Genomic DNA, 19,401 nt, shown 5'->3' with positions numbered 1-19,401 from the left:
GGGGAAAAAAGGAAGGCCCAGGTGCTTTTGCTATGGTCAGACTTAAGGTCTCTGAGAAGTGTCAAAGGTAGACACCGGTTGACTTTTGATCTGGATAAATTCAACAGTCTTTCCTAGGACTGTGGATTGAAAGGAAGAAACCAGGACTGGCAGTCAGCTGCACAACTTAGAGACAGAGACACAGAGAGGGAGACTGTTTATGGGGAGACAGCTGCTCGCAGATCACAAAAGGCTTCTGAGATTTGAGCCCGGTTCGAAGGCTTGAGGCTTGTAGAGGAGAAAAGACCAGTGGGGTCACCAGAGATTGCCTTATTAACAGAAGTCCAGTCGAATGTGCTCGGAAGAAGTGAGCGAAGAGAACATTGGCTTTGAGAAGAACACCGGGAGATCCAACCCAGTGCAGCTGGGAAGAGCTTGTAACATTTAACCACAAGGACACCTTTTCACTGAGAACACTGTTTAATGTATAAATATGGTGTGGTGTTTTTGAGTGTTATAATGTTAATGGGAAATACTTTTCTGTGTAATTTAGTGTATTAGCTACCTATTAAGTACTGTTTAGTTACTATTGATTTTAGAGTAGTTGTTGCAGTAAAATGCCTCTACCAATCAGAGTCCACTTGCCAACCAATCAGCATTCTCTTCTCACACAGTACAAATGTTATACAGTATAAATTTGTTGCTTTCCCTTACATTGGTATTCTTGCGAATTGTCCTGATGAGTGCAAGATGAAAAGCTTTGACAAAATATCTCTATTTTCAGCAATACTATAGTAAAAGTCTTAAAATGTGAAATCTTATCATGTGATTTTTTAACCAGACACAGGGAAGTTCATATCTCTTGTTTTAAAGTTAATGGTCTGTACTGAGGTTGTAACACAGTCAATTTGTGTACATTTGTGGGATCTTTAATATCCACCTGAGAGGGTAGATGGGCATTGGTTTTAATGCCTCGCCTGAAAGATGGAAGCACTCAGATCAATTTGGAGAGGAGGACTGAAAGCTGCTGGTATAAATGAGATGCCGCTTATTCCAACAGTAAAAGATCCCATGGCGCTATTTTGAAGAAGAGCAGAGGAGTTGTTTCCCGAAGACCTGGTCAATATTTATCCCTCAATCAGCATCACTAAAACTGATGATCTGCTCATTATCACATCGGTGTTTGTGGGATCTTGCTGTGTGCAAACTGGCTGCTGCGTTTCCTACATTATCACAGTGACTACATTTCAAAAATAACTTCATTGGCTGTGAAGTGCAATGGGACATCCTGAGATTGTGAGAAATGCTGTATAAATGCAAGGCAGTTTCTTTAATTTCACAGTGATAACTGCTTCTCAGGAAGAAAAAGTTAATTTAACTTGTCAACAGTGGGACTGTTGCTGAAGGACACAAATAAATCGAAGAGCTACCTGTGATTTTCCCCTCTTTTGCAAAAGTTTGAAGAGTTAACGATAAAGCCAGCCTCCCATTGCTTTTATTCATACCCTCACTGCAGCTCAAGTGGGAGCTGACGGATCAGTCCTCCTGACGCTGGTGGCGCTGCAGTGCGTTCGACGCCTCCCAGCGTTGCAGCCGAGGATAAAGGGGCCGCTCTTGAAGTTGGCGAACGCTCTTTGGCGCAGTGGTGACGGATGGCGGCGCTGGGTAGCTGGGCTGCGCTCTCCTCACGGGGAACGGTATGGAACGAAACCGGGACCAGAAACCGCGCTATCCCCGGGTTGGCCTCAGCCCTGGAGTCGCGATTGCTGCAGCAGACATATGTTAGAAACCGACCCACGCCCCTCAGCTGCCACCGCCCCCTCCCTCCACAACCCCGCCCCCTCGCTCCACAACCCCGCCCCCTCGCTCCACAACCCCGCCCCCTCGCTCCACAACCCCGCCCCCTCGCTCCACAACCCCGCCCCCATGGCCCCGCCTGCACCAGAGAATCTCAGAATTGTTACAACACAGAAGGAGGCCATTTGGCCCGTCCTACCTGTGCTGGCTCTCCGAAGGAGCGATTTACGTAGTGCCACTCCCTCTTCTTTGCACCGTGGCCCTGCACATTTTTCCTTTTCAGATAACAATCCAATTCCCTCTTGAACGTCTTGATTGAATCTGCCTCTAGTACTCAGGCAGTGCATTCCAGATCCTAACTTGCTGTGTGAACAGGTTTTCCCTCATGTCGCCATTGAATTTTATGCCAATTACCTTAAATCGGTTCCCTCTTCAAAGAAAACAGTCCCAACTTCTCCAATCTATCAACATAACAATCTGTAACCCCGGCCCCTCCATCTATAACACCGGGCCCTCTATCCACTACCCCTCCCCCACCATCCATTACCCCTTCCTCACCATTTATAACCATGCTCTCTGTTACAGGTCAGTTGGGGGTCAGGCCCTGTGTTACTGGTCAGTGTGAGGGAGCAGTTCCTATGTTTCTGGTCAATGTGGGCGGGGGCGGGGGCAGTTCCTGTGTTACTGGTCAGTTTTGATCTTGCTGAGTGACCCGTTGTATTCAATATTAGGTTGGAGCGTACCAGCTTTTAGTGCCAGGCATTTGTCGAGTGCACAGTAATGCTTCCAAGGTGGCACAGGACCACTGGGTACAGCGTGGGCTGCGGAAACTTTATGAACGCTTTTACGACATTGAAAACCTTTTCAACTGGCGCGTGGCGTTTCAAAATTGGAACCTGCGGAGGAAAAACGCGTAAGTTTTGTTCGGACGAACAGAAATCTGTCAGAAATTGGTCTTTAGGGACGAGGTGTGCAGCTAGTTATACAAAGAAAGACTTGCATTTATATAGCACCTTTTAGGATGTCCTAAAACTCTCTACAGCCACTTTTGAAGTGTAGTCACTGTTACAATGTAGGAAATACAGCAGCCAAATTATGCACAGTAAGGTCCCACACACAGCACTGTGATAATGACCAGACCTCATACTAAACTGTCCGGAGACAAGCTAGAGGTCTTGGTTAACATGAAAGCAAGGAACCCAGATCAAAGACCCTTTTAAAGTAGGGAGCATAGTTGTAACACCTAAAGGACAATGGGTTTCACTGTCACAGACTCTGATTGTAAACAGGGAGCCAGGGGCTCTAAAAATGCATATTTGAGTTGCAATTTGTAACACCTGGAAACAAAGAGGGTTCAGGTGGTTTTGCTATGGCCAGACTTATGGTCTCTGAGAATTATCATAAGCAAACGACTATTGACTTCTGATCTGGATAAATTCGATAGGCTTTCCTAGGTCTGTAGACTGAAAGGAAGAAACAAGGACCAGCAATCAGCTGCGCAACCTAAAGAGTGAGAGAGAGACCTGTTTCTGGGGAGACAGCTGCTCTCAGATCACCAATACAGCAAAAGGCTTCAGAGATTTGAGCCTGGTTCGAAGGCTCGAGGTTTGCAGAGGAGAAAAGACCAGTGGGGTCACCAGAGATTTCCTGATTAACAGACGTCCAGTTGAATGCGCTCGGAAGAAGTAAGCGAAGAGGGCGTTGGCTTTGAGAAGGACACCGGGAGAACCAACCCAGTGCAGCTGGAAGGATCTTGGAACTTTTAACAGCAAGGACACCTTTTCGATGAGAACACTGTAACGTGGGTGTGGTGTGGGGTTTTCGAGTGTGTTAAGTTAATGGGAAATACCTCTCTGTAATTTAGTGTATTAGCTGCCTACTAAGTTAATGTTAATTTTTAGTTTAATTGTTATAATAAGTCTTAAAATGTGAAATCTTGTTGCGTGATTCTTTAATTCGTCACTGGGAAGTTCATATCTCTTGTTTTAAAGTTCGCAGTCTCTACTGAGATTGTAACGAGTCACTGTTGTGATGTAGGAAACATGGCAGCCAATTTGGGCACAGCAAGCTCCCACTACCAGCAATGCGATAAATGGCTGAATTATCTACTTTAGTGATGTTGGTTGCTGGGTAAATATTGACTGGAATACTGGGGAGAATTCTTCTTTGCAATACTATCTGTAGGATCCTTTAGGTCCACCTGAGAGGGCAGACGAGGCCTCAGTTTAACGTCTCATCTGAAAGAGAAAAGTTGTAAAAGGTTGAAACATCCTGTTATCCAGTGCTGCGTTTCCTGATTTTATCTGGATCCTGTTTCCGGAAACGCTGCTTATTGTGTGAAGGGTGGAGGAGGGGTGTAGTTCAGAATGACGACGACCTCGCTTAGGGACATGCAAGTTTCCTGGTTGGTGAAAACACACACTGGCTGATGTGGCCCAAAGCCATATAGAGCTCAGTGATTCCAGCCCAGTCCATGCTGTGACCTCAGCCGGCGCTTGGCTTAGGCTGTTGGCCTCAGTACCCCTGGTGGGTAGTACACCTGCCTCTGAGTTTCAAGCACCACTCCAGAGACTCGAGCACATGGGCTGATACTCCCAAGAGCTATACTGAGGCAGTGCTGCACTGTCGGAGGTGCCGTCTTTTGGGTGAGGTGTTAAACTGAGGCCCTGTTTGCCCCCTCAGCTGGATGTAAAAGATTTCAAGGCTTTGTGCCGAAGAATAGCAGGGCAGTTCTGCCCAATATCCTGACTAATAAGGAGACTATACGGCCCATCGAGTCTGCGCTGGCTCTTACGACGAGTAGAGTCATAGAGTTATACAGCACAGAAACAGGCCCTTCGGCCCATCATGTCTGTGCCTGCCATCAAGTACCTGTCTATTCTAATCCCATTTTCCAGCACTTGACCCATAGCCTTGTATGCTATGGCATTTCAAGTGCACATCTAAATACTTCTTAAATATTGTGAGGGTTCCTGCCTCTACCACCCCTTCAGGCAGTGTGTTCCAGATTCCAACCACCCTCTGGGTGAAAATATTTTTCCTCAAATCCCCTCGAAACCTCCTGCACCTTACCGTAAATCTATGCCCCCTGATTATTGACATCTCCGCTAAGGGAAAAAGTTTCTTCCTATCTATCCTATCAATGCCCCTCATAAGTTTGTATACCTCAATCAGGTCCCCCCTCAACCTTCTCTGCTCTAAGGAAAACAACCCTAGCCTATCCAGTCTCTCTTCATAGCTGAAATGCTCCAGCCCAGGCAACATCCTGGTGAATCTCCTCTGCACCCTCTCCAGTGCAGTCACATCCTTCCTATAGTGTGGTGACCAGAACTGTACACAGTACTCCTGCCGTGACCTAACTAGCGTTTTATACAGCTCCATCATAACCTCCCTGCTCTTATATTCTGTGCCTCGGCTAATAAAGGCAAGTAACCCATATGCCTTCCTAGCCACCTTATCTACCTGTGCTGCTAATCCAGTTAGTCCCATTCCCCTGCTCTTTCCCCAAATCGCTTCTGCTTTTTCTCCTTTATCCAATTTCTTTTTGAAAGCTTTTGCTGAATCTGTATCCAGCACCCTATCAGGCAGTGTATTCCAAATCCACACCAGTCGTTGCATAAAAAAGATTTTCCTCAGGTTGCTTCCAGTTCTTTTGCCGATCATCATTACATCAGTGCCCTCCGACTATCGACCCTTCAGCTTCTGCACTGTACTAATCTATGATTCTAGTAGTTGTTCCTCAACCAACACTACCCAAAATTGATTATCTGGTGGTCATTATCTTATTTCTGTTTGTGGAACCTTGCTCTGCACAACTTGGCTTTCGTAGTTCCTTACTTGGGAGGCAGTTGGGACATCGTACAGTTACGATAAACCTTTATGAAACACTTGGTTAGTCTTCAGTTAGAGTATTGTGTTCAATTCTGGACACCACGTTTCGGGAAAGATGTCGAGGCCTTAGAGAGGGTGCAGAGGAGATTTACTCGAACGTTACCAGGGATGAGGCACTTCAGTTACGTGGACTGGAGAAACACGGATTATTCGCCTTAGACCAGAGAAGGGTAAGAGGAGATTTAATAGAGGTGTTCCAAATCCGCAATGGTTTTAATAGAGTAAATAAGGCAATACTGTTTCAGATTGGTAACCAGCAGACACAGATTTTAGGGAATTGGCAAAAGAACCAAAGGAGAGATGAGGAAACAATTGTTTTACGCAGCGAGATGTTGTGATCGGGCAGTGGAAGCAGATTCAATTGTAACATTCAAAAGGGAATTGGATAATTCTCCTGTATGGACAAAACCTATAAGGCTTTGGGGACAGAGCAATGGAATGGCATTAATTGGCTAGCTCTACCAAAGAGCTGGCACAGGTACGATGGGCTGAATAGCCTCCACCTGTGCTGCATCGTACTGTGAATCTTGCTCGTGAAAGGCGCTATATAATTGCAACTTTTCTCTTTGTTGCAGACACTATGGATATACGCAGAAAACGCAGTACGGCATTTACATTATGGCAGCTTACTACGTCCTACAGCAGAGAGGAGCTGTACGGTATGTCACGGTGTAATTCTTCCTGCGCTGTGGGCTAGGGTTCTGAATAGTCACTGACGCGCTTAAGGCAGAGCATTTACAGCACAGAAAGAGGCCACGCAGCCCAACAGGACTATGCTATCCCACCTCACTTTATCTCACCCTATCAGCATAACCTTCTATTCCTTTCTCCCTGATGAATTTGGTCTTTGAATACATCTATGCTCTGCGCCTCACCCACTCCATGTGCTAGCGAGTTCCACGCCACTGCCTTGGGAACTTTTATTAATGTTAAAGGTGATATATAAATGCACGTTATTGTTGTTGTTGACAGCCTTCTGGACATATCTACCTTATCTTGCAGCTCACTGAGAATGACCATGACTGCTTTGTGCTCTGCTGACATTCGGGCTGGGTTGCTGACCTCTCGAGGTAAAGCACCATTGGGTTTTTTATTAGGGCGGTGGGGATGAGTGATCCTGCCGTTTAGTTGAGAGGCTGGCTGTTGGCCTGCTTCCTGGCCTGTGTCAGTTCCGCTGTAACCGATTGAAAGGGACCTGTTGGAGCAGGGCTGTTCAGCATGCGGCCTGCAGACCAGACGTACATATTCGCACGTCCACACTCACACTCGCACTCACATTCATTCATTCATTTACTTGTGCTTAAACTTATTTCTTATTTGCCCTGTTTAAGTTTCATGGACCTGGAGGTTTGGAAAAGGCTCCTAAATCGGAACATTGAGCTCTGTTAATGTGTTAGTTTGAGGTATAGGTGGAGGCCATTCAGCCCCTCAAGCTTCTTCCACCATTCAGTTAGCTCATGGCTGATCCGTATCTTATCTCCATGTACCCACCTTGGTTCTATATCCCTTAATGTCACTGGTCTAGTAATCCAGAGACCCAGGCTAGTGCCATGGGAACATGGGTAGCTGATGGAATTTAAATTCAACTAATTAATTAACATCCGGAATTGAAAGCTAGTCTCCGTAATGGTGCCACGAAACTATCATTGATTGTCGTAAAAACCCATCTGGTTCACTAATGTCCTTTAGGGAAGGAAATCTGCCACCCTTACCCGGTCTGGCCTACATGTGACTCCAGACCCACAGCAATGTGGTTGACTCTTAACTGCCCTCTGAAATGACCTTACAAGCCACTCAGTCCAAGGGCAATTAGGGATGGGAAACAAATGCTGGCACTGCCAGTGACACCCACATCCCATGAAAGAATAAAAACCCTTGCCTAACAAAATTCTATCAACCTCAGTTTTGACATTTTCAATTGATCCCCAGCCTTCACAGCTTTTGGGGAGAGAGTGAAGGGTGATCTAATTGAGGTGTTTTAAAATCATTGAAGGATTTGATAGGTTCAATAGAGAGAAACTGTTGCCTTTTGTTGGGAACAAGGGGGCATAACCTTAAAATTAGAGCTAAACCATTCAGGAGCAATGGCAGGAAACACTTCACACAGCACAGTGACGCAGTGGTTCACACCACAGCCTCACAGCTCCAGCGACCCGGGTTCAATTCTGGGTACTGCCTGTGCGGAGTTTGCAAGTTCTCCCTGTGACTGCGTGGGTTTTCGCCGGGTGCTCCGGTTTCCTCCCACAGCCAAAGACTTGCAGGTTGATAGGTAAATTGGCCATTATAAACTGCCCCTAGTGTAGGTAGGTGGTAGGGGAATTGTGGAGTTGTGGTAGGAATATGGGATTAATGTAGGATTGGGTGGTAGATGGTCGGCACAGACTCGGTGGGCCGAAGGGCCTGTTTCAGTGCTGTATCTCTAAATAAATAAATAAAATAAACAAAGTGTAGTGGAAACCTGGAACTCTCTTCCCGCACCCTCCCCCACTCCCAAAAAAAGGCTGTTGAGGCAGCGTGTCTGTTAAAAAGTTTTCCACATTAAAATTGCTAGGTTTTTGTTGGGCGAAGATTGCAGAGTCACGGTGGGTTGATGATGGTAAGATTTGGATAAGCCATGATCCAATTGAATGGTGGAATGAGTGGTCGAGGGGCTGAATCTCCTGTTCCTGTGTTCTAAAAGGTAACATGAGCTGCATGAAAGGATAGCGCTCCGTGGAGGGAGGCATACAAGAAACCTAGAGGTCATAATCATGCAGGAAATAAGGAATGAGGAATAATCAAAGGACAGTGGAGAGCTAACAGAAGAGATTAGAAGGGTTGGAAGGGAATACGAGAAAAAAGTACATCGATTTTTGAAAGCAAGTGAAGCGTCACTTGCCCACACCACCGTCTCCTCTACATTGGGGAGACCAAGTGCAGATTGGGCAATCGCTTTGCTGAATACCTCCGTTCAATCAGCAAGCATGGCCCGGTCGCTTGCCATTTTAATTCTCCACCCCCTCCCTCTCTAACCTCTCTGTCCTCAGCCTCCTACACTGTTCCAGTGAAGCTCAGTGGAGCTTGAGGAACTGCACATCTTTCGACAACCTTCCTGACAAGTGACATCCAATGTGACTATGACAAACGTAAGCTATCCCTCCTTGCCCTTCGCGACCTGTCTGCAGCCCTTGACAGGGTTGACTACACCATCCTCCTCCAGCACCTCTCCATCATCATCCATCTGGGGGACACTGGCCTGGTTATTCTTATCTATTAACTGTATCCAGAGTATCACCTGCATTGACTTCCCTTCCCACTCCCACACCATTACCTCTCGTATCCCCTAATGATCTATCCTTGGCTCCCTCCTATTTCTCATCTACATGCTGTCCTTCTTCGACATCATCCGAAAGCACATTAGTTTCCACGCGTACACTGACGATACCTAACTCTACCTCACCACCGCCCCTCTTGACCCCTCCACTGGCCAGTACTGGGCGAGCAGAAATTTCCTCCAATTAATATTGGGAAGACCAAAGCCATTGTTTTTGGTTGCTGCCACAGACTCTGCTCCCTCATCACTGACTTCATCCATCAGCCTGGCAAATTTCTGAGGCTGAACCCTGAACCAGACTGTTTGCAACCTTGGTGTCATATTTGACCCTGCAGTGAACTTTCAACCGCATATTCACACCATCACTAAGACGGCCTATTTCCACCTGACTCTGCCCGTGCCTCAGCTCACCTGCTGTTGAAACCTTCATCCATTCCCTTGTTACCTCTAGATTTGACGATTCCAATGCTCTCTTGGCTGAGCTCCCAAGTTCTACCCGCCATAAACTTGAGGTCATCCAAAACTCTGCTGCCCAGTCCTAACTTGCACCAAATCCCATTCACCCATCATTCCTGACCTCCACTGGCTCCCAGTTGAGCAACGCCTCGATTTTAAAATTCTCATCCTTGTTTCCAAATCCCTCCATGGCCTCGCCCCTCCCTATCTCCTCCAGCCCCACAACCCTCCGAGATCTCTGCACTCCTCTAATTCTGGCCTCTTGCACATCCCCGATTTTAATCGCTGCACCCTTGGCAGCCCAGTGCTTTCAGCTGCCGGAGCTCTAAGCTCTGGAATTCCCTCTTCGCCTCTTTCTTCCTTTAAGACACTTGGAAGTACTATCTCCTTTGACCAAGCTTTTGGTCATCTGCCCTAATATCTCCTTACGTAGCTCGGTGTTATATTTTGTTTTATAATGCCCCCGTGAAGCACCTCAAGACGTTTTATTAGTTCAAGTTGTAAATACAAGTTGTTGACTCAACATCGAGTTCAGCATTTTCAGATGATAACGCCAATTTTTTGGCCTGCAGGTCCCGGAACTGATTCTGTTATTCTGTTGTACATTCAATCACTCCTGCTTTTTGTTCTGTCTTCCTTCCCCCAGCCCCTCCACTGTCCCCTGCTTTCCCCGCCTCTGTACTTGCTTAAACATTTTTCAGTTCTGATGAAAGGTCATTGACCTGAAACGTTAACACCGTTTCTCTCTCCACAGATGCCGCCAGACCTGCTGAGTATTTGCAGCATTTTCTGTTTATATTTCTGATTTTCCATCACCCGCTGTATTTTGCCTTCAAAGAGCCACGACTGATCGGGCAGTGGGATTAACTCCGGATAGCTCTGGCAACGAGTCGGGACCGATACACTCGGCCCCCTTGCATGTTGCAAATGTCTATGGTTCACTGTGGCTTGGCTCTGTTCCAGACAATGATTCAGACCAGTCTTGTTTGCAGATTTGCAGGTCACGAGGAATGGTTCCGGGCAAATCGAAAGGGCGGGTTCAGCTGGGATTTCCTGAATTTCAAAGAGGTCCCATTGGAAGCAGTCGATGCCAGCGGCTCCTCAATAACCTACGATGGGTTGGAGAATTTAGGTGAGGGACAAGTGAAATTAGCCGCATTTGTCACTCTAAAATTCACAGTCAAGCTCCGCTCCCTGCTTTCTCTCCAAATGAAGAATTACTTGCATTCGTGTAGCACCTTTCACGACCTCAGGACGTCCCAAAGCGCTTTACAGACAGTTAAGTACTTTTAACGTTGCAATGTAAGAAACGTGGCAGCTAATTTGCACACAGCAAGCTCCCAGATGATCTGATTTTGCGATGTTGATTGAGGAATAAATATTGGCCAGGACACCAGGGAGAACTCCCCCCTTCTCTCCTTCGAAATAGTGCCATGGGATCTTTTACATCCACCTGAGAGAGCAGACAGGACCTTGGTTTAACATCTCATGCAGCTCCTGCAAACAACACTGTGATAACGAACAGATCATCTGTGTTTTGTGTTAATTGAGGGATTAATATTGGGGAGAACTCCCCTGCTCTTCTTTGAAAAAGTGCCAAGGGGTCTTTTACATCCACCTGATTTCAAGTGCCACTCCAGGGCTCGAGCTCAAAAATCCAGGCTGACACTTCACTGCAGTACTGAGGGAGTGCTGCACTGTCGGAGATGTCGTCTTTCGGATGACACGTTAAATCGAGGCTCCATCTGCCTACTCGGCTGGATGTGAAAGATCCCGTGGCACTATTTCGATATCCCCGATGCCCTGGCCAATATTAATCCCTCAATCAGTATCACAAAAAAACAGATTATCTGCTCATCATCACTTTGCTGTTTGTGGGAGCTTGCTGTGCACAGATTGGCTGCTGTGTTTCCTACATTACAACAGTGACTACACTTCAAAAAGTACTTCAATGGCTGTAATGCTCTTTGGGACATCCTGAGGTGAAGAAAGGTGTTACAGAAATGAATGTCTTTCTATCCCTCTTCTGAATTAAGCCGTGAGAGGCACACACCACCCTCCAGTTCATCCAAGTGGTCATGCTTCTTTCTGTGAATGGTGATGACTAATCCACGTTGGAGGGCATTACAGCTGAGTTGCATCCTGTCCTCACCTGACACCCACACTCAGTTACCAATAGAGTGGGGCACAGAAATGAGTGTGTTCTTCCTTTGCCCACCCTTACTTGGGGATACAGGACCCAGTTTGTAACATCCATGATTCAGCTGGGAGCAGTTTAATCAGCACAGACTGGGGCTGGAACCTGGGTGTTCCCCTGGCCTGCCTCGTGCCGTACCACTGGTTACTATACATGGCAAATATACTGGCGCTTTTTACCAGATCAACTGACTGTCCCGGCAAACGGGGCATCTCGATTTCAAAATTCTCATGCTTATTTTCAACTCTCTCCATGGCCTCGCCCTCTCTGTAATCTCCTCCAGCTCCTCCGCATACTCTGCGCTCCACCAATGCTGGGCTCTTGTGCACTCCCAAATTCCATCGCTCCACCATTGGTGTCCATGCCTTCAGCTGCCTCGGCTCGAAACTCTGGAATTCCCTCCCTAAATCTCTCTGTCTCTCTCTCTCTCTCTCTTTCCCCCTTTAAGATGTCCCTTATAACTTAACTCTTTGACCAAACTTTTGGTCACTTATCCTAATATCTCCTTATGAGGCTCGGTATCAATTTTTAAAAAATTCATTCATGGAATGTGGGTGTTGCTGGCTATACTAGCATTTGTTGTCCATCCCTAATTGCCCATGAGAAGGTGGTGCTGAGCTGGTTCTAGAACCGCTGCAGTCCATCTTGGGTTGGTACACCCACAGTGCTGTTAGGGAGGGAATTCCAGGATTTTGACCCAGTGACAGTGAAGGAACAGCGATATAGTTCCAAGTCAGGACGGTGTGTGGCTTGGAGGGGATCTTGCAGGTGGTGGGGTTCCCATTGCATTTGCTGCCCTTGATCTTCTAGGTGGTAGAGGTCGTGGGTTTGGAAGGTGCTGTCGAAGGAGCCTTGGTGCGTTGCTGCAGTGCATCTTGTAGATGGTACACACTGCTGCCACTGCATCGTTAATGACACTCCTGTTGAACACTTTGGGATGTTTTACTATGTTAAAGGTGTCATATAAATGCAAATGTTGTCATTCTGTCAGGCCCCGCCTCTCCCATGTTTGTCATCCCCCCTTCTGACTCACCACATTCCCTAATTACAAAGACCAGGAGACACATCAAACTAATCAGGTCAATGTCCTGAGTGCCTGCACTGCGCTGGCAGAGGTGCCACATTAAGTCAGTCGCTGGTTCTCTAATCTCTGAGTCAGGTCATCTTGCTCTTTAACACCATTACAAGCCTTGACCACATGACATTCGGCCACCCTTCAGCACAGCACAGATGGAAAGGCACTGTCTATCAGACGCGATGTTAAAACGAAGACCCGTTCAGAGAGATAGAAAGGATCCTCCTCGTGGAAGAGCGCCTTGGCCAACATTCAGCCCCTGGAGACTGTGCCTCTTCATCCCAACTCACCACCTCCGGTAACTGGCATGTAGCTGCAACCTCTGTAAGAAGTTATAACCCTCCAACTTTGGTCTCCAGGGTGTTAGCCATGGCTCAGTAGGTAAAACTGTTCACCTCTGAGTCGGAAGGTGGTACGTTCAATCCCACTCCAGAGACTGGAGCTTGACACTCCAGTGTTGCACTGCTGTTTTTCAGGTGAGACATTAAATCAAGGCCTGTCTGCCCTCTCAAGTGGATGTAAAAATCCCATGGCATTATTTGAAGAAGAGCAGGTGAGTTGTCCCGAGTGTCCTGGCCAATATTTATCACTTGACCAACGTCACTATAAAACCGATTATCTTGTCATTATCTTACTGCTGTTTGTGCTTGCAAATCGGCAGCTGTGTTTCCAACCTTAGAGTGAATAAGGAGACAGTGTTTCCAGTGGTGGAAGGGTCGCTAACAGGAGAACACAGATTTAAAGTGATTGGCTAAGGAACCAGAGGCGACACGAGGAAACATTTTCTTACACAGTGAGTTCAAGAAGGCAGCTCACCACCAGCTTCTCAAGGGCAATTAGGGATGGGCAACAAATGCTGGCCTTGCCTGCGACGCCCACATCCTATGAAACGAAGAATAAAAAATAGAGTTGTTGTGATCTGGAGCGCACTGCCCGAAAGGCTGGTCGAAGCAGATTCAATAGTGGCTTTCAAAAGGGAATTGGATAAATACTTAAATAGTAAAAAAATTAGAGGGTTGTAGAGAAAGTGCAGGGAAGTGGCACAAATTGAATAATTCTACCAAAGAGCTGGCACAGACACAGTGGGCCGAATGATCTCCTATGCAGTATCATTCTATGATTATGACAGTGACCGCACTTCAAAAATACTTCACTGGCTGTAAAGCACTTTGGGTCGTGAAAGACGCTATATAAATGCAATTTCTTTCTTTCTCTAATGTCCTTTTGTTTGTGCAGTGTGTTTGAAGGAGCTGAAGTATTTGAACCTGAGCGGCTGCCCTTACATTGACGACTGGTGTCTAAGCCGTCTGCACGTGTTTGGAGACTCACTTGAAGAGTTGGGTCTGTCTGGCTGCCCTAAAGTCACAGAGCGGGGCCTGGCCTCTCTCCACCATCTGAAGTAAGTTACGGCAATCGGGGCGGGCATAGCTAATTGGATTTGGTGCAAAATACTTTTACTTCGGTGGTGTCAGCTGTGACTCAATAGGTAGCCCTCTCACCTCTGAGTCTTCTGCTTCACCGCAAAGCTTCGACTCTCAAAACAGATTCAAGTCTGCAGCCTTTTATTGTTACAGGCCTTTCACTCGCTCGTTCTCTCTCTCTCGAGGCTACAACCGCTGAGTTCCCTTCTTCCAGCCTGTCTGAAGCCACAACTGTTGGTTTCTTCTCTTACAGCCTGTTTGCCTTCAGAAAGTCTGTTAAATTTATCTGGAAGCTTATTGTATTGTTCCAAAAATGCAAAGTCCAGAATGTTAAACTCCAGAAAGCTTGTTATGGAAGGATAATGCAGGAGCCTATATTTACTAATTTTCACATTTATTGGGCAGACGAAGAGGATTACAAACCTGTAGCTCCTCATTCAAAATCCTCCCCCAGTCTCATTGAGCATCTGCTTATAAGTGCTCAACTAAGACTGCAATTAACACCCTTCACTTGCAAAAAAATCAAACCGTTGATACATAATTAATGATTAACAAGGAAGTCTGGTTTCACAAAGGCACTTGGTCCTTTCCATTTTTCCCAGGTGTTAACAGCTGCCTGGTACATTTACATCTTCCTAATTACTGACTCCTTGTATTATGACCAGAAAGTCTGGGAGGGCAAAACCCATTGTTCTTCAAGTGTTAGTCCTGCAGTCTCTGTTTTTCAGAAGAAAGTCTTTGTTCTGTGTTCTCTATTGTCCAGGTAGCCAAGACTTCTGTCTTCTCTTTTCGCAGAGTGGAGGTGAGGTCACCTGACCTTCCAGACTCCATCTTGAACTTCTCAAAAATCACAATTTTTAAAACATAATCATGTTACAAGGTCCAGTGTTCATAACAAAAGGTTTACTGCTTCTTAATTTACTTGAATTTTACTTCCAATTTCCAGACTCTCTTGGAATCGACCCTGTCTCATTCCATTTGGTCTGATGTTCTCAAAGTACAAACGTCTCTCTGTTTCCCTCGCCTTGTGTGGCTCAGGGCCTCTGATTCATCTTGTGGTTGCTGAAGCGGCCAGATGTTTGAGTTCTCTGTCGGCTTACGGGTTTGGCCTGGCACCTGCCTGAACTTGCTGCTCACTATGAAGCTGCCTGGACCTATTGGCATGATCTTGTCCTCGCTCTGCCCAGTGATTCTGACTTAATCCTCCACTGTTCTGACGTCTGACTTCCGTGATGCCCCAAGCCAATTTTACCAGTTTGAGTTACCTTGGCTGTGAGAACGGCCCTTCCCAGGCCCATGAATTTATCGGTTAAAAGTAGCATAGGGGTTATGTTACTGGACTAATATACAGAGGCCTGGACTAATGATCTGCAGTCAGGAGTTCAAATCCCACCGTGCCAATTGGGGATTTAAAATTCTGCTAATGGCTTTTTAATTCCAGATTTATTTAATTATCAGCAATGGTAACCATGAAACTACCAGAGAGCCATAAAAACCCAACAGGTTCACTAACGTGCATTGGTGAAGGAAATCTGCCGAACTTACCCGGTCTGGCCTACATGTGACTCCAGACCCACAGCAATGTGGTTGTCTCTTAACTGCCCTCTGAAATGGCCCAGCAAGGCACTCACTTGGCTCGCAACCAGTTTCTCAATGACGTTCAGGGATGGACAGTAAATCCAGTGACGCTCACTTCCCATAAGTGAAGAAATGAAAAATAGATGCAAACTAGCCAGGAAGAACCGAACGCATTTAACAACAGTCATTTGCATTACAAATTTGTAACAAGAAATGAAAATTGTGACCAACTACCCACCTGCTTCATTTCAGGCTCCCAGTATCAGCTGGGCTGTGTATACCTGGCTATTGGGTCTGATGACTTCACAACAACCACTTGCCCCTTTAATATAATAAAATGGCCCAAGGTGCTTCACAGGAGTATTATCAATCAAAATTTGACACCAATGCCACATAAAGAGGGATTGGGCAGATGACCAAAAGCTTGGCCAAAGGGGTAGGTTTTAAGGAGCGTCTTAAAGGAGAAAAGAGGTAGAGAGGCGGAGAGGTTTGGGGAGGGAGTTCCACACCTTTGGGTGTTGGCAGCTGAAGGCATGGCCGCCAATGGTGAAAATAGGGATGCAGAGGAAGCCAGAATTAGCAGAGTGCAGATATCTCGGAGGTTTGGGTGTTTGGAGTAGATGACAGAGATAGAGAGGGACAAGGTCATGGAGAGATTGGAAAACGGCTAAGAATTTAAAAATTGAGATATTGCTTAACTGGGAGCCAGTGTAGATCTGCAAGCACAGGGGTGATGGGTGAATGGACCTTGATGTGAGTTAGAATATGGGCAGCTGAGTTTTGGATGACCTCAAGTTTAAGGAGGGTAGATTGGAGTGCACAGGAATAGTCAAGGTTAAAGGTAACAAAGGCATGGATGAGTTGCACCAGCAGCTGATGGGGCTTTCACTTTGATGAAGCTGAGAATAAAAGAACGGAAGAATTCGGAGTCGGCCAGCGGGAGCAAGGTCAAGACAGTGAGAAGGGAGAAACATTGGTTGACCTACAGGAGGCCGAGGTGTTGCTCGATCTAGTTATGAGTAAGGAAGCAGATTGGGCAGATGAGCAAAATCTGGTGGGCGCCTTTGGAACAGTGACCACACTGTGAGATCCAGCTAGAAAGGGGTTAAATTCATTACAAAAACTAAAACACAGAGTTGGATACGGGGAGGTGAATGGAACAATAGCACACAGGACTGTCGAACAACAGTTGGGATGTTTGTTGTTTAAAAAACATTACAGAGAATCATTCCATTAAACAAAGGGAATTACTAGTAGTTTTAGGATGCCTCTGATAAATGAAGAGGGTTTGAAACCAATTAAGACTGACCTGTGAGGATTATAAGGATATAAGAAATAGGAGCAGGAGTAGGCCATATTGCCTCTTAATCGGCCATTCAGTAAGATCATGGCTGAAATTCTACCTCAACTCTACTTTTCTGCCCTAAGTCTTTGATACCCTTAGTGTCCAAAAATCTATTGATCTCAGTCTTGAATATACTCAATGACTGAGCATCCACAACTCTCCGAGAAAGAGAATTCCAAAGATTCGCAACCCTGTGAGTGAAGGAATTTCTCCTCATCTCAGTCCTAAATGACCGAACCCTTGTCCTGACCCCCTAGTTCTCACCTCTCCAGTCAGGGGAAACAGCCTCTACCTTCTTGAGCCCTCTAAGTATTTTATATTTTTCAATGAGATCACGCCCCCCCCACCACTTTCTTCTAGACTCCAAAAATGATAGGCCCATTCTACTCATACTCTCCTTATAGGACAACTGTCTCACCCCAGAAATCAATTTAGGGGAATATTGTTGCATTCTCTCTATGGTGAGTATATTCTTCCTTAGTTAAGGAGGCCAAAACTGTATGTAGTACTCCAGGTGCGGTTTCGCCCAAGCAAGACTTTCCATTCTTATACTCCAACCCCTTTGCAATAAAGGCTAACATACCATTTACCTTCCTAGTTGCTTTCTGTAGTAACCAGCGTTATTCCCGTCTTCTCCGCTCCTCTCCTGAAGAGGTACAATTCTGCAAGGGATGAACACACTCAAACAGCAGTGTGATAAATAGCCAGGTAATCTGTTTTCAGTGATGTCGGACAGCACACTGAGGAGAACTCCCTTGCTTCTTGAAATGGTGCCATGGGATCTTTTACAGCCACCTGAGAGGGCAGAACGGGCCTTCAGTTCAATGTCTCTTTCAAAAGCTGACACTTCTGCACTCCCTCAGTAATAGTCAGGCTGGATTATGTGTTCAGGTCTCTGGAGTAGGACTTGAACCTATAACCGTCTGTCTGGGAGGCGAGAGTGCTACCTCTCAGACGTGGCTGACACCCAAAACTGCAGAGCCTGCACTCCAGTGGTGACTAGGAGGCATCTGACGTCTCCTGTTGGCTGATCTTTGCCAGGTCCTGTGATCGCTGTACCCTTGACTTCAAACGAGCTGCTGACCTTCGTCTCTTTTCCGCAGGAACTTAAAGCGTCTGGATCTGTCGCACCTTCCTGCTGTGGACTGCCGAGGATTAGTGAGAATTCTGCTGGAAGAGAGTCTGCCGCAGTGCGAGATTGTGGGGATCGAGTACGAGGATGGATTATTACAGCAGCACCTGCCGGAACAGGACCCTGAACTGAGTACCTCCTCTCCGATTCCAAACCAGTGATTAGCTGGGCCTCCCTTTTCTGAATCAACCCAGTTGTACAAAGGGCTTAACCCTGTTTTCTAAGAGATTTGGGTCTCCTGCCTCATGCAACCAGCTCCCAGCCTAGTGTCAGTGTTGCTCTTGAATTAGCCACTAGAGGGTGGACAGGAGCAGTCCGTAGTGACACAGTTCAGCTCACCTCCTGTCCTGATACACTTTAGCATGGTGAATTAGCCTGACAGGTACCTGTGTAATCAGTCTTTAACTGCAGAAAACCTCATCGCAGCACCACCCTGACAGAACTTTGTCAGCTTTTAGAGGGCTTCCGGTTCCCCTCAAATAATGTTTTTGCCACAATTTAAATCCAGTTACTGTTTCAACTATCTGAACAGAACGTTTATTAAATTTAAGTTCAAATAGTTTATTTGTGTGACACTGATGTCTAGTTTATCATTGACATCTTTGTGGTGGATGTCACGGAAAGAAGGGACTTTTAAAATGATTAATTCTCGGAATCTGGATGTGGTTGGCATTTATTGCCCAGCCCCAGTCGCTCTTGACGAGGTGATGCAGAGCCGCCTTCTTGAACCGCTGCAGTCTGTGTGGTGAAGGTGTAAGAGGTTCTATTCCCTTACTACAGTTCTTGGACTTTAGGAATTACAGGAACAAAATTGCACACGACACAGGGTTAGGCTGAACCACAAACTTGTTTATTTAAAAAAACACGAAAAGTCTCCTAATACTCTGTTACAAAGACCTCTAAACTAATTTAAAGGTCACCACACGACACCTTGATTAGTTAGTCCGATTTAAATCCCTCTATGAATTAACCTCAGCGCTCACCCAAACACACAAGCCCCCATGACTTATTAAATAAATCTTTTTGGGGAAAAAAACAGGCAAAACCCCACGTTTCTGCCCCAAATTCACTCAATCCAGAACCTGAACAATCCCAGGATTTGGTTGCTATACTTAAAATTCTTTTATAACTCTCTGCCCCAAATACCCCTTGGATTTGGCTGATAACTTACAATCCTCCACGCGGTTGGTCCTTCCGGTGAGAATTGTAGGTCCACG

General features: G+C 46.2%; 1 protein-coding gene across 1 annotated transcript; it reads left to right on the top strand.

Moving 5' to 3' along the window:
• The first annotated feature begins 1,592 nt into the window (after positions 1–1,592).
• dmac2 (distal membrane arm assembly component 2) lies at positions 1,593–18,746 on the top strand. Its single transcript, XM_068019083.1, has 6 exons — positions 1,593–1,676; positions 2,508–2,689; positions 6,243–6,326; positions 10,429–10,568; positions 13,945–14,107; positions 18,156–18,746. The coding sequence occupies exons 1-6, from the start codon at positions 1,632–1,634 to the stop codon at positions 18,343–18,345; spliced, it is 804 nt and encodes a 267-aa protein (XP_067875184.1). The 5' UTR covers positions 1,593–1,631; the 3' UTR covers positions 18,346–18,746.
• Positions 18,747–19,401: the final 655 nt, after the last annotated feature.

This window comes from Heterodontus francisci, chromosome 40 (assembly GCF_036365525.1).
Source record: "Heterodontus francisci isolate sHetFra1 chromosome 40, sHetFra1.hap1, whole genome shotgun sequence".
Lineage (NCBI taxonomy): Eukaryota > Metazoa > Chordata > Chondrichthyes > Heterodontiformes > Heterodontidae > Heterodontus > Heterodontus francisci.
Note: the sequence above shows the minus strand (reverse complement) of the source record. Positions and strands in the feature narration are given on the sequence as shown.